The sequence below is a fragment of the Labrus mixtus genome, chromosome 3, assembly GCF_963584025.1.
Source record: "Labrus mixtus chromosome 3, fLabMix1.1, whole genome shotgun sequence".
NCBI lineage: Eukaryota > Metazoa > Chordata > Actinopteri > Labriformes > Labridae > Labrus > Labrus mixtus.
Genome location: NC_083614.1, coordinates 15799503 through 15815053, shown reverse-complemented (window position 1 = coordinate 15815053; position 15551 = coordinate 15799503). Strand labels below are relative to the sequence as shown.

At 37.2% G+C, this 15551-nt stretch overlaps 1 protein-coding gene across 1 annotated transcript; it reads left to right on the top strand.

Annotated features, from left to right (window-relative positions):
• The first annotated feature begins 2607 nt into the window (after positions 1–2607).
• On the top strand, positions 2608–14807 carry rorca (RAR-related orphan receptor C a). Its single transcript, XM_061033279.1, has 10 exons — positions 2608–3001; positions 8825–8910; positions 9071–9212; positions 9358–9798; positions 9905–10026; positions 10501–10633; positions 11447–11554; positions 11722–11832; positions 12659–12771; positions 12901–14807. The coding sequence occupies exons 1-10, from the start codon at positions 2995–2997 to the stop codon at positions 13060–13062; spliced, it is 1425 nt and encodes a 474-aa protein (XP_060889262.1). The 5' UTR covers positions 2608–2994; the 3' UTR covers positions 13063–14807.
• Positions 14808–15551: the final 744 nt, after the last annotated feature.

Genomic DNA, 15551 nt, shown 5'->3' with positions numbered 1-15551 from the left:
ACATACAAACATGCAAATAAATAAATACATAGATACAAACAAACATACAAATAAATAAATACATACATACAAACATGCAAATAAATAAATAAATACATAGATACAAACATGCAAATAAATAAATAAATAAATACATATATACAGACATACATACAAACATACAAATAAATACATACATAGAAATAAATAAATACATACATACAAACATGCAAATAAATACATACAAACATGCAAATAAATACATACAAACATGCAAATAAATAAATACATACATACAAACATGCAAATAAATAAATACATATATACAGACATACATACAAACATACAAATAAATACATACATACAAATAAATAAATAAATACATACAAACATGCAAATAAATACATACATACATACAAACATGCAAATAAATAAATACATACATACAAACATACAAATAAATAAATACATACACACAAACATGCAAATAAATACATGCATACATACATACATACATAATACATACATAATACATAATACATACATACATACATACATAATACATACATACAAACATACAAATAAATAAATACAGACATACATACAAATACATAAATACATACATACAAACATGCAAATAAATAAATAAATACATACATACATACAAACAAACATACAAATAAATACATACATACAAACATGCAAATAAATAAATACATACATACAAACATACAAATAAATAAATACATTCATACAAACATGCAAATAAATAAATACATACATACATATATACAAATAAATAAATACATACATACAAACATGCAAATAAATAAATACATACATACATACATACAAACAAACAAACATACAAATAAATACATACATACAAACATGCAAATAAATAAATATATACATACATACAAATAAATAAATACATACATACAAACATGCAAATAAATACATACATACATACATACATACATACATACAAACAAACAAACATACAAATAAATAAATACATACATACATACAAATAAATACATACATACAAACAAACATGCAAATAAATAAATACATATATACAAATAAATACATACATACAAAGATGCAAATAAATAAATACATACATACATACAAACAAACATACAAATAAATAAATACATACATACATACATACAAACAAACATGCAAATAAATAAATACATACATACATACATACAAACAAACATACAAATAAATAAATACATACATACATACAAATAAATAAATACATACATACAAACATGCAAATAAATAAATACATACATACATGCATACAAACAAACATACAATAAATAAATACATACATACAAACATGCAAATAAATAAATAAATAAATAGATACATACATACAAACAAACATGCAAATAAATAAATACATACATACAAACAAACATACAAATAAATAAATACATACATACAAACATGCAAATAAATAAATACATAGATACAAACAAACATACAAATAAATAAATACATACATACAAACATGCAAATAAATAAATAAATACATAGATACAAACATGCAAATAAATAAATAAATAAATACATATATACAGACATACATACAAACATACAAATAAATACATACATAGAAATAAATAAATACATACATACAAACATGCAAATAAATACATACAAACATGCAAATAAATACATACAAACATGCAAATAAATAAATACATACATACAAACATGCAAATAAATAAATACATATATACAGACATACATACAAACATACAAATAAATACATACATACAAATAAATAAATAAATACATACAAACATGCAAATAAATACATACATACATACAAACATGCAAATAAATAAATACATACATACAAACATACAAATAAATAAATACATACACACAAACATGCAAATAAATACATGCATACATACATACATACATACATACATACATACATACATACATACAAACATGCAAATAAATACATACATACATACATATATTCATATACATACACACACATCATTTTATTTCACGTTTATATTGACATATTGTTGTTAATTGAGTAAAAACCAGTTGAAAGTAGAATAAATGATTTTCTTAGCATGCTTTGGAAAACCTAAAACTAATTTACTTGTTTAACAGGGACAATTGCAACTAACATTTCTTGGTGTGGTGATTTTTGCATTTGGCCACCACAACGGGATGCATCAAAAAATAAAGAGAAATTTGATTAAAGCTGCATTTTCTCTCTTTGCTGATAGTGATGTCTATTAGTTTGTGTGTGTATGTGTGTGTGTGTGTGTGTGTGTGTGTGTGTGTGTGGGGGGGGGGGGGGGGGTCTGTTTTAAAAGTCTGTTTTAATATCTCTATTTACATTTTCTGCATGTACACTATAATGATGACTTTTATAGAGAGCTTTTAATGTCTTTCTCTAACCTAAATTGTCTCTTGATGGAGGAGCAGTTGTGGGGTGGTGGGTGGAGCTTATTATTTAAGGGTAAATAACTCCAGTGACATAAAACTCTAGTCTTGTTATTAAATAGTTCCCACGCCGTTTGACTGTCGGTCTGTACTGACACACTGCCACACTTTCCCACGCACGCGAGTCCTTCTGAAAGCGCGCGGAGGGTGGCGCGCGCGTCAGCTCACGGGACACGAGGCGGGATGAGGAGGATCTTGTGTTGTCCACGCGCCGAAACTAGGTTACAGCGAGCCGCAGAGAGGAGAAGAGCTGAAGAACCAGGAGCTGCTGCGTTATTATTGTGTTTAGTCACCACAGCACCTCTGAGACTGCGAGAACTGTCAGAAAGTAGCTAAGTTAATCAAAGCGTTGCTTTTATTTGTTTGAGGTCTGCAGAAAATCCATATGAGGATTTGCTGTTGTGACAGTTTTCAGCTGCTCCTGTTAGGAGCGAATACGTGCGCGTCGTTGTCAGTGTTTCTTTGCTTCATCTCCAACTGGAGTTGTATGACTTGAAGAGTTGAAAATATTCTACCGCCATCATGAGAGGTGAGTTCAATATTATTTTTTACGATTGTTCGAATTTCTCCTTGCCTGGTGTTTGTCAATAACTTTTTTTTTGCGTTGAGTTTTGATGGAGGCACTGCTTTGAGACAGAGTCCGAAGTGCGTAGTCTGCAGGCTCTTGAGGGAATAAACGCCATGGAGAAACATAAATCCTTCTCGAAGTTTTGAATGCGTTTCCTTGAGCACCTTTAAAGTCTTTAGGGCGTATTTTATTATATTTTCAAGAATATTCACATATTGACCATTTTCGCAAAACATGTTTTAAAAAGGAAATGTTCAACTTGTGTACGTATTTGTGTAAACTGTAGACATTTAGAGCACTTGCTTCGTTTTGCGTGAGGAAAGAGGAATGCGTTGAAACGGTGTTACTTTATTTCACTGTTTAGCGGCTCTGGTTATGTAAGACAGAGAGGAGAGGGGAGGGGAGGAGAGGGAGTGAGCGGAGTGATTCAGAGGCTGTCAACCCGCACCAATATCTTCTGACAGCACTTGTTTACGTGAATAAATACCCATATTTTGTAAGAATTGTTTTCAATTTCTATATAGGCCTATAATTTAATAGACTTTGCTTTTAACTTTTATATGATCCAATCAGTTTCACAGTTGTCTTAAAGCGGTGACCATATTTTTTTTTTTTTTTTTTTTTTTTTTTTTTTTTTCCCACTGTGTGATTTTGACAATTAGTTTTCATTAGTATTTATGTTTTTATCGTCATCAGTATGGCGGAGAGAGAGATGAAGTGCTCCATTGACCTAGTTCTGTCATTAAAGATTACAGCTATTGTGTGTGTGTGTGTGTGTGTGTGTGTGTGTGTGTGTGTGTGTGTGTGTGTGTGTGTGTGTGCCTGGGGGTGGAAGGACATGGTTTGTCGTCATTACTGATGAGACATTTTTGATAATTTAAATCAGTCGGCAGGGCAAAATGCTCCTCTCTGAAACACTGCAGCTATGATCAGCACTAGAGCTGATTCTTTTTAATGCACTCTGCAAGATGCAGGTGCCTTTAAATATAGGCCTATAGATATATTTTTAAAGATTTTTTTTAAGAGAAGGATTTCTAGCTCAAGTCGGCTACATAACAGTGAAAATGTGTTTTTGCTGTTATGTTGTTCAAGCAAGCACTGCTGTGACAAGCAGGATATGGGCACAGCAAGCCCACACGTAACCATACAGCACAGCAGGGTTCAGTTAAGCTCAGTTTCCTCTGCCAGCTAAGGTTACTTACACCAACCAGAGCGTGTGTCACTCCAGATAAGCACCGATTTTCTTAGAATAAAAAACATGTTTTTCCCAATGTAATACACAGTTTTCATTGAATGCTTTGAGGGAAATTAACTACAGGCAAGAGTATGAATTTCACAAGACATTTATAGTTGTATTCTTCCTGAGTTGCCTTAATACCTGATACATTCCAAGCAACAAAGCTGTTGCACTTTTGCATAGGAGTTATTCTTGTCACCTGTTGCACAAACAGGTTGGACAGGTTAGATGCAACACGATCTACTAAACAAACTTGAATAAAACACCCTAAGATTTTATGCATTAGTTGTGTGCAGAGCTGAGGACGAAATACGACCGTTGGCGCTCAGTGAGCTTGGGATCAAAGGTACAGCAGAAAGAGGGAACGCTGCTCCCCAAGGCCACTGCTGTGCTCAGCGTCTATCAGTTTAGTGTGCAGCCTTGGGGAAGTTCACATGGAGCAACAGTATGTGTCAAGGTGCCCCTTCTCTCTGACAACTGCATGCTAAGATTACATTCCCCTTATCTATAGCTTTAACTCTTTACCCTGCCTGCATGTTAAACAAAAGATGAATGTCAATGGACCTGTGCTCTTTGGCATATCAGGGACACATTTCTATTTGCAGCTCCATAATGTTCATATTGACTCCAAAGGATTAGATTTCTGTTTTTGTGGTGTAGTATCTTAAGGCAAAGTCGTTCTGACTTATTTATTTTTTTAATCTTTGGTTTTTATTTGCAAAACATGCGTCATGGAAATCTTAACATGTGGACCTAAAGAAATTTAAACTCAAGGTGACTGATTGCAAAATGTGTTCCTGTGGTAAGAAGCAACATTCAAACTTACAGGCTGTGATCTGTATTCCTAAATCTAGATTTGCTTTAGCTGCAGAGGCTAACTTGGGTCTGGGCTGGGTGTTGTATACACAACATGATCAAGTAAATGTACTTCTCCTCTGATCAATGGTGAGGGATTAAAGATGCACAGTGTGTGAATCCAGGTTACTTTGCAGCCATACAGTAGTTTTGATGTTCAGCCTGCAAATGTCAACATCATACGCAAAGTGAGAAAGAAGTATTTATAATAATGTCAAGGGAAACAAATATTTTCAAGGTTTAGTTTTATCAAAACAGCAAAAGAGCCAATCATTTTATTATCAATAATATGATATCCTGTTATATAAAACTGAAATAATGCAGGAAAAAATGAAAATAAAATTGCACAAAGAATTGTTGCAGTATCTTCATCTGGTTTGCTTTACAGCCATACTGCTAATTCCTTTTTAGCATGTGTACAAATGGAAATGCTATGAATATGGTGAGAGAGATAGTTTCCAGCAAAAAGGGAAAACATTTTTTTTAAAGTGTTCGACATGAGAAATATGATTTTCTCCAGCCAAATGTCTTGTTTGGTCTTTTTATTTATACACCATGAAACGCCAATGAGACAGTGTAAATATTTTATTTTAGTTGAGGCCTCCTCTTCCTGTTTCTTGACTGCAGCATTTCTCATTTTAAATCGTTTGTTAAACATTACTCCTTTTGTCTAAAAGTACTTTAGCAATGGCTTCAGTTCAGAGAAATGTTTAATGCATGCTCCTTATGCTTATCCTGCTGAGCAACTACCTCAATCTGCGTTGCATCTTTTAAAGTTTTGGGGTTTATGTCAGGCCATATTATATTATACGTGTACTCTGTCAGTGGGAGGAGGAGAAAAAAAAGCATTTACTTTTCACATACTGTAGAGGAGATGTGCAGAGGGGAGTTAAGGCCCTGAACATGGAGGACTGTAGAAAGAGAGAATAGAAGACATATTTAGCAATTTAACTTCAAACCCTGACCGTGCAAAACCTTCCAGCTGGTAATTTCATAGTGGGTAAGAAGCCCCTTAAACTGTAGGTTAAGTATACAGTATGTCAGGTAAAAGTAAAGTGCAAAGTAAATAGGACCTTGGACTGTGTTTGATTAGCTGGGATAAGAGGGCAAAGTCTCCCTTGCAGAGGATTTACAGCAGTGCTGAAGAAAAGTGCTGACCACCATAAACTGACACACTGACTGAGTAACACAGAAAGCGATTTAAAGTCATCATACATTTTTGATTTGAAAGGTTCTATTAGTGTAACCATGTATGTCAAAAAAGACGCCTCTTTAAAATGAAGAAAAACTGGATGGGTATTTTAACATTGGCACTGCACAATAAATCTTCCTTTTCATACAAACATTTTTGCATTTATGCTTTAAATCTATTATGCACCTGGCCAAGCTGACGTGTTAAAATAGTTATATTGGTACTATAACTATGTTACAATTTGTGTTTTCTTCTTTGTGTGAGGACATTTTGTGTAAGAACAAATTGTCATTGAAAATCTCAACATTATATTCTCACAGATAGAGCGAACACTCCAGTGCAAATAAAAGTTGTGCAAGATTCATTTATCTAAATGTTGTGCAAGATTCATTTATCTAAATGTTGTGCCACATTCATTTCCCAATAGATAAGAGGAGCAGGAGGAATCTCTGGGCAGCACACTGCACCAGAGTAAAAATAGAGTTATGGTGAAGGACATACGCTGCTGAAATTTCACTCAAATACTTGACATGCTGTAACAAGTTGAGCGCTAGGCTACTATTAGATACATTTGTTCCCTCTGCGGCAGTGTACTGTACTGGATGTTTCTTAAAGTATTTCCAGATGTTGCACACATTGTAAAATCTACAGTGGAGCAGTTTGGTCCTGCCAGTTTCAACTGGTCATCCATCTTATAATTATCAAACCTTACATTGTTTTCCATCCAAAACAAAACTCCTCCCTGCCTTTGCTTAAGCCAGATTTAGTTCAACCTAAAAAAAAAATAGGCAGAAACCAGGTTGTGTTCCATGTGAGACTGGCACCACAAGCACCTCCCCTTTGCTGAATGGGAAACTGTGTCAGTGGAGCAGCTCCTGCTCTCTGGGCCTGACTGTGCTGCTCAGCTGACTGGCAGGTGAGGCAGCAAGTCACAGACAAAGCCGCCCACTCAGCAGCCAATGGGAGTGCAGGGGGGTGAGGGAGGAGCATCACACTGTTGCCAAGACAACCACCTTTGAATGAGTGTGTTCATGGAATGCGGCCAGACGGCGGTTATATAACAGGCTGACGGGTGGGGGTTGAGGCTCCGGAGGGGGAGCGATAAAGGGAGCAATGGAGAAAGGGATTTTTTTTTTCCATTGCCCTTTATTTATTTATATCCCTCAGTTGTGTTGGGTTATCCGCTAGGAATTCAACCGAACAGAAACACTCAAACATGTCACCTTCTCTGCACAGACAATCTTTGTGGAAGGAGTATGTTGAAGGACTTTTGGGGGAAAGTCAGTCACATTTTAGCTTTTTCTTATTGTGTGACGCATTTATGTCACACACTGTGACTCATGTGATTGGTTGGTTGTCAGTACTTCATACAAGAGCAATTTTCTGAAGCGCAGTGATGGCCGGTATAAGCCATCACTGCGATTTACAGGTTACCTAATACCCTGTGTGACATAACAAAGGTGGTTTAGGGATTGTTTGGCGCACCCTGCAGCCTGAGCTAAATCAAATTTTGCACACAGTTGACACAGTAACAAGCAAATGTTTTATGTAAACAATTTTAGGCTTCAGCACAACAGTATGCCTTTGAATACTTAAATGTCCTGGAGAAGGAGAGTCCAAGAGAGAGTGAGAGAAGTGAAACTTTATAACCCCGGGCCTCAGCTAATGCAATTGACCTGCTATTCTGGGCTTGAGGAGGCCCAGCTACTTAGATAAACAACGTAATGAAAAGAACAGGCTGTTCCTTGGTAAGAAGGCTCAGGCTTCTACTATAAAAACAAGGTGTATGATGTCTAATCACTTTGCTCTGTCAATCGCAGGATCCACTGTGTTTGGATACTTTGTTTATGTCTTCCCAATCCTGCAGAATTATCACATTGCCATAATGATAAGCATAATTTCAGACATTTATATACACAAACAACAGATTTATCTGTCAAGTCAAATTTGAATTTCTTGTCAGTAACTTTTAAGTGATGCCAGCTTCAATGGGAAATGTTTCATACAAGGCAGTGACTGTTTCTCAGTTTGATTTAAAACAAAAACAAAAAACAGTGTCAATATTGTTTATAATAGGTTGCCCACTTAATTAAATATGACATAGGTGTGTTACTGACAATATTTGCTGTGAGCATAGTAGGCCTAAAAAGCAAATGTCAAATGTTTCTAGAAGGAGATTGAAATACAGAAGCCTGTATTTGCAATCCTATTGGATGGAGGCCAAATGTATATTTGAATGTTACATAGCTGAGGGCTGGGTTTCTATATTTAATGTAGATGGCAATTGGGTGACAGTTGAAATGTATAAATTCTTCAAACATGATCCTCACTCGTTATCTTTATTTATTGATTAGTCTGACAATAATTTTCAGTACTTGTACTTGTCTAAGGTATTGAAATAAATACAGTATTCTGTGTTTTGAGATACCTAAGTAATTTGAGTTTGTTTAACTGTTTTCTTCTATTTAACTAATTTCTCTTAATTTATCTCTTGTTCCAGCTCAAATAGAGGTGATTCCGTGTAAAATCTGTGGGGACAAGTCTTCAGGAATTCATTATGGTGTCATCACCTGTGAAGGCTGCAAGGTGAGCTATCATCAATCTCCCCCACCTGGTTTTATTTAGAAGTTTTGTAAAATTGGTGTCCTACAGATGTTAGGTGTTTTTGTTACATTTCTCCTGTACATCTTAATCCCCAAATCTTAAGCACTGATTCACATTTCATTTTGATGTTTCTTGTCTGTAGGGATTCTTTCGCCGCAGCCAGCAGAACAATGCTATGTACTCCTGCTCACGACAGAGAAACTGTCTTATTGACCGGACCAACCGTAACCGCTGTCAGCACTGCAGGCTGCAGAAGTGTCTCGCTCTGGGCATGAGCCGTGATGGTGAGTTCAGCCACTCGATCTATATTTAATTAACTCAGAGTTTCCACCTCACACTTTTTTCTTATCACTGAATGGGTCATGTTATGTTTGGCCTAGACCATACCTTCTTGAATGTTTAATTTTTGCATTTACACTCCTGTTGCAGCGGTCAAGTTCGGCAGAATGTCCAAAAAGCAGCGTGACAGCCTGTACGCAGAGGTCCAGAAGCATCAGCAATCCCAGGAGTGCGTAGGAGTCGGTGCCCAGGAGGAGAACAGTGACTTGGCCGACTTTGGCCGCAACTACAGAAGAGGCTCCTGCACGGCACTCAGCGATCTGGATGACATCACAACGATGCCAGAAGGGATGCTCTTTGACCTGCCACTGACTCCGGAGGACGCAGGAGGAGAGTACTGCAACCTGGACATGCTGGGCAGCAGCGCAGGCAGCGGCTCATCCTCTCAAAGTTCACCTGAACAGACCAACTTGGACTTCGTAGATGGCAACCACAGCATCAAGCATGAGTACCAGCTGTTGCACGAATCTGGACTCTTCTCACATGCTATTTTCAACCCACTGCCTGAGGGCTGCTCCCTGCTTGAAATAGGTGTGTATAAGTCCTGCAGATCCCAACTCCTTCGTAAAAATCTCAGCAATCAGAGTGCAAATTGAACAGAAAAATAAATATGTAATAAATCTTTCGTTTTTTTCAGAGCGCTTAACCCAGAGTGTGGTGAAGTCCCATATTGAGACGAGTCAGTACAGCACAGAGGAGCTGAAGAGGATGGCGTGGACCTTGTATAGCCCTGAAGAGACACGCTCATACCAGACCAAGGTACATGAGAAACAAGCATAAGACAGTAGAAACTCAATTATACACTTTATAAGGCACTACCATGGATCCAAAAAATCTGGACTCTAAACAACCTTAATCTGTGACATAGAAACTGTAAAGTCAGACTTCAAAACATGTTTATATCTTTTTCTAAATGACTAATAATCTTGGATTAAATAACAATTAAATAAATGTTTTTTTAAGACTTACTACAATTTAATCGATAAACTTGTAGAGAGCAACTCAAACATGAAGAAGTTCTTCCCTTTTATCATCATAGTTCATTATTACTCTAAGGGTTTGTAAATACAAACATTTCTATCACACATTTCCTAAGGGGATGCAACAAATACTTTCAAACTGGACAACAGGAAATCCTAATCTTAAACAGAGATAACACAACTAGACAACCCTCGATCTATGATGCTTGTCCGGCGTTGCAGTTCTTTTAAAGCTTTTGTTTTTCTCTTGCAGTCAGCTGAGGTTATGTGGCAACAATGTGCCATTCACATCACCAACGCAATCCAGTATGTGGTAGAGTTTGCCAAGCGCATCACCGGCTTCATGGATCTCTGTCAGAATGATCAGATTATTCTCCTTAAAGCAGGTCAGTGCATGACACACACACACACACACACACACACACACTGCAATCTTAAATCAGGTCTTTACACTGTGTATAGCCACAGGTCAGGAGCTGTTTTTTAACAACAGATGTGCCTCCAGCAGGACAGCTCTTGTTTGATGTTTATTACTCAGCCGGCTTTTATGCGTGACAAAGATAACTGTTGTCATATGAGCAGTATATTACCCACAATTTGGTAGCTGACTTCACAGAGTTAAAATCACATGCATGCAGAGTGACCTGAAAACTTGTTCTGCCTCTGAAGAATGATAGCCCTTGTTTAAACCGTGCTGCTCTTTCTTTGCTACCATTTTAGGTCATCCTGCTGTAAAGTGTGTGAACTAATGAATCCCAAGGGCCTATATGAAATGTATTTATAGATAAACTTGAAAACGATGCTTTCTTTTCAACAACCAGAACTATAAATTAGCCAGTCAAATAGTACATTTGTGGATTTGAATAACAGCCAAGGTATTTTCTTCCCTAATTTGATAAAGATACAAAGAGCGTTTCTGTAAGTTATCAACACAAACAAACAGGAACACATTCCTGCAAGTATCACTGCTGTTACTGAAACACTGATCAAAAACCACAACATCACCTGTAATAATAATAGAACAGTTCCTTAAAACAGCCAAGATACATGCACACACATTTCCTCCTCGGTTGTTGCTCTGTTCCCTTTTGGTTTCTTTGATATTGTGTATAAAAGATGACATTTTAGTCCAGAATTATTTTTATTTCTTTTTTTTCTGCCAATTTAAATGTGGTTCTTCTGTTATTGTGTGTCCTCAGGCTGCATGGACGTCCTTCTCATCCGTATGTGTCGGGCCTACAACCCCATCAATAACACTATGCTCTTTGATGGGAAGTTTGCCATTGCTCATCTGTTCAAAGCACTTGGTGAGTCAACACAATGACAATCTCTCTTTCTTAGGAAGTATAAACTTAAGAAAGGGGGGGCAATTGATTTCAAGGTATTTTTTTCTGTATGATCTGTATCCAGATCAACACAGTCACCTGTTTCTGTCCTAAAGCTGACTTTCTTTTTCTTTCTCTCCGTCCCCCAGGCTGTGATGACCTTGTGAATGCAGTTTTTGACTTAGCTAAAAGCCTGAGTCGTATACAGATGTCAGAGGAAGAGATGGCTCTCTTCAGTGCTGCTGTGTTGCTCTCACCAGGTGAGATCATATTAAATTAATAAATTGAAACATTTTGTTTTAAATAGGAACAGCAAACAGGAACACACAACAACAAGGGGGGAGGGGCATGCTCAAGATAATAGCCTCTTTACTACATCTAAGTATGGTATCGAAGCTATTTAATACTTTTTAGAAAAAAGAGAGTCTACATTTCTTTTAAAAATGACGTACAGGAAAAAAACAGGTTTAAATGAGCTTCAGATTTGCATATTGTGAGATGATAATTCATAACACACCTTTATTGGCAATGTTGCACCCATGTTGACGGCACAGTATTTGAAGTGGCACAGTAAAGCCTGTCTGACACTTCCTCATGGATCATATTAATGCTTTTGTGTATTGTAGTGCAATATATTCATTGTTTGCATTATTTACCTCGCAATGATGATTTTATAAAGCAACATATATATTTTTGTATTCCTCCTTTGCAGCTAAGACATTGATTTTAGTTCAAAACAGTGAAGTATGAAAATCATCATACAGAGAGTGTCAGACAGGTTTTTTAAATAGTCCCTGCCTGATTTAATGTCTTTGAAAAATGTGTTGTATTTTTCAGAGATTTTCAGAAATTAAGTATAAGCAAAGTGCCAAAGTTATATACCAAAACACATGTACTGCTCATTACATTTTCTATTCTTCTTCTCGATGACCATACATTGTGACCTGTAGAGTTTCAAATTGTAGGCATGAAGACACTTTGGGCAACTTAAGGAAATATATTTGTGTGATTTCACAGCTCATGCTGATTTAAATGTGCTATGCAAATAGTATTGACTTAACTTGACCCGACTATAATTTCCCTCAGACCGACTCTGGCTGACAGATGTTCAGAAGATCCAGAAGTTGCAAGAGAAAGTCTACGTGGCTCTGCAGCGCTGCCTACAAAAAGACGGTGCATCAGAAGAGAAGCTAGCTAAGGTAAAAGACATCACATTGCCTTTACTGTAAAAAAAAAAAAAATAGACATTATGTTTTGTTTCACTACTGTATTCATATTCATGTTTATTTTGTGTTAACTCTTCCTGCTCTTTTGTCTTCCCCCTCTAGATGGTGGCAAAGCTTCCCATACTGAAATCCATCTGCAACCTTCATATTGACAAACTGGAGTTTTTCCGTCTGGTTCACCCTGAGACGGCGTACACCTTTCCCCCTCTGTATAGGGAAGTTTTTGGCAGTGAGATCACCTTCCCAGACTCCACAGAGGGCTAGAACTGTTCAGCTAATTAGAATGTTTTAAATAGAAACACTGAGGTGTAGGGAGGGGGAGAAGAAAATGTGGCAACCAGCAGCTCAATGACAATCCTGCACGCTACACTTTAGGACACACTCTCCTCACCTCCTGCCCTGCAAGCTACTCCGATCAGCTTCGACGTAACACCACAGGAACTGCTGCTGGCTACTCAGCACATGTTTCCTCTTTTTAACAGAAATAACTAATGAGTAGCCTACATGATTTGTATTCTCAAAACTATTTTTCTATGAGGAGACATTAAACCGCTCATTCAGTTGAATTCCTTTATTATATAAATGTCAGCGTTTCTCACAGTTCCTGTAAGCTATTGTTGAATGTAACCCTTTTCCCTTTAACCGCTCAGCACAGCCCAAGGCTTGTTGTAGAATGTACATACTTAAAATCCTCAGCCACTTTGTGGAGATTTGCAGTAATGATACCTGTGTCTGTTGTCAGTCTAGTAACATATTCTTGTTTCATTCTATCTTTTTGGTAGTGCCCATATTTTGCAGTTTTGTAATGAATGAACAAACTGTTTAAAGGGACCATGATCAAACTCACAAACAGACAGGGTTTTTCAAACTGCATGAGTCTGCCATTGTGCACCTACAATCTTTTGCACACACAGCACAAAATATAGCACTTATCCTGATCTTTGTAGAAAATTTCTACTGGCACACCCTGGACACTGATATACCTAGGTGGGCTCTTTATTTTTTTAATACAGTCAGTGACCTCAGTCCTTATTCCTTTTCCCTATGCAAATGCCACTTAGAGAGAGGGAGAGTAATCACAGAGCTTTCGTGAAAGTATTCCTTTAAGTTCTTTTTTACCTTAAACACAGTATAAAAACATCCATACAATCCTGTAAGATGAGAACAGCCGTGAAGTCATTACGAGTGAGAGGGGGGAAATCTTATGATTGTGCTCAGGTCTCTATCAGACACTGCCTGCCCAATCTTTGGTGGTCTGGGATAGAAAGATTGCTGTTGGGGAAAATAAACTTACACATAATTAGCACTTACAAGTCCTCTTGAATCCAAAATATACTCTTGGCACACATTTTTGCGGGTTTGCACTCAAACTGCCATCTGTGAAACCAATTTTAACCAGTCACAAATGCTAGATACACCCTCCCACTGTAGATCAGCGACCTGAACAAGGTGGGCAAACTGACCCCTGCTGGGTTTCAGTACGTGCTCTTATGTGCACCACAGCCCCCTTCACAGCAAAGTGCCATTACACAAACCATCCAGCAGCATCTCAACCAGCAGTTTTCAAAAGACTATTGGAGTAAAAAACAGTGGGGCATAGAAAAGAAAGTGAACAGGTGGGTGCCGGTATTAATTTAGCTCCTTTGACATCAGTTAGAGGGGATTTACTGTCTGCACCAACTCTCACTGATTCAGGGTCAGGCAGGCAGTGCTGTCCCAGGCAGCCATGGTGTTCTGATTGGAGAATTATATCCTTTGTTCCTTCACCCCTGCTCCCTAACTACCTCACCCTCCACAAACACTACACGGCAAAGCAAAGGGTTGACAGAGCCATCAGCTACCCCCCTGAGTTAGTATTTATGCATTGATGCTGATTACAATTTAAAATATATAACTATGCTCTTAAAACTGGACAGAAGACTAAAGCAAAATAAAATGCTGGATCTAACTATACTTCTACTGCTTTTCTGACAGCAGTCCATACCTTGAGGTTCTTGATGACCTACTTATCTTAAATACTTAAATATCTATGTGGAGTAAGGTCTCTGGAGACACACAAGGGTGTCTTCAGATGAAACCTTAATAGTAAGGGGACATATTAGATTTCTGACAAGTGTCTTTCTGCCATTATCTTAAAGAAGCTACAAGAAAAGAAAACATGTTTTTTTGTTTTTTTTTTCATTTTAAGACAATCACGACGTATGTTTTATGTCTATTTAATATGTCAGCCAGGTTTGCACTGCTGGAACAGTGCTGTTTGCCATACTACAGTATATATTATATCTTGTAAGTATGAAGGGTTATTACCCTTTTCTGGGTACGCAAGACAGTGGCATGGTGGGATTGTGCAATAATGTCTTTCCCATCATTCTCAGTATGTTGGGCCTTTGTTGCCATGTATTACGGATAATGATTCATTAGCACTCCAGCACAGTTAACCTTGCAGCACAACAAGTAACCTAATTTAAAATACAACATACCAAAAAAAACAGCCAACCACTACACAGGTCAGCTATCAGCTGGCATGGCCAGATGACACTTGGAGATTGTAACAAAGTGCAATACTTTGTGTGTTGAGTTCTCGAATGTTAGACATGCTGATTTGTCAGATCAGCAGTCTTTGTAGTTTTTGCAGGCCTAAGCTGTCCAGGGGACAGTGCTAAAGAGCTGCACAAACATTTCCGTCTAGAGTTACTCAGGGAGATAGCTGGGCTCTCTGTCCTACAGTGTCTGCAGTTAGTCAAGCTAGCAAA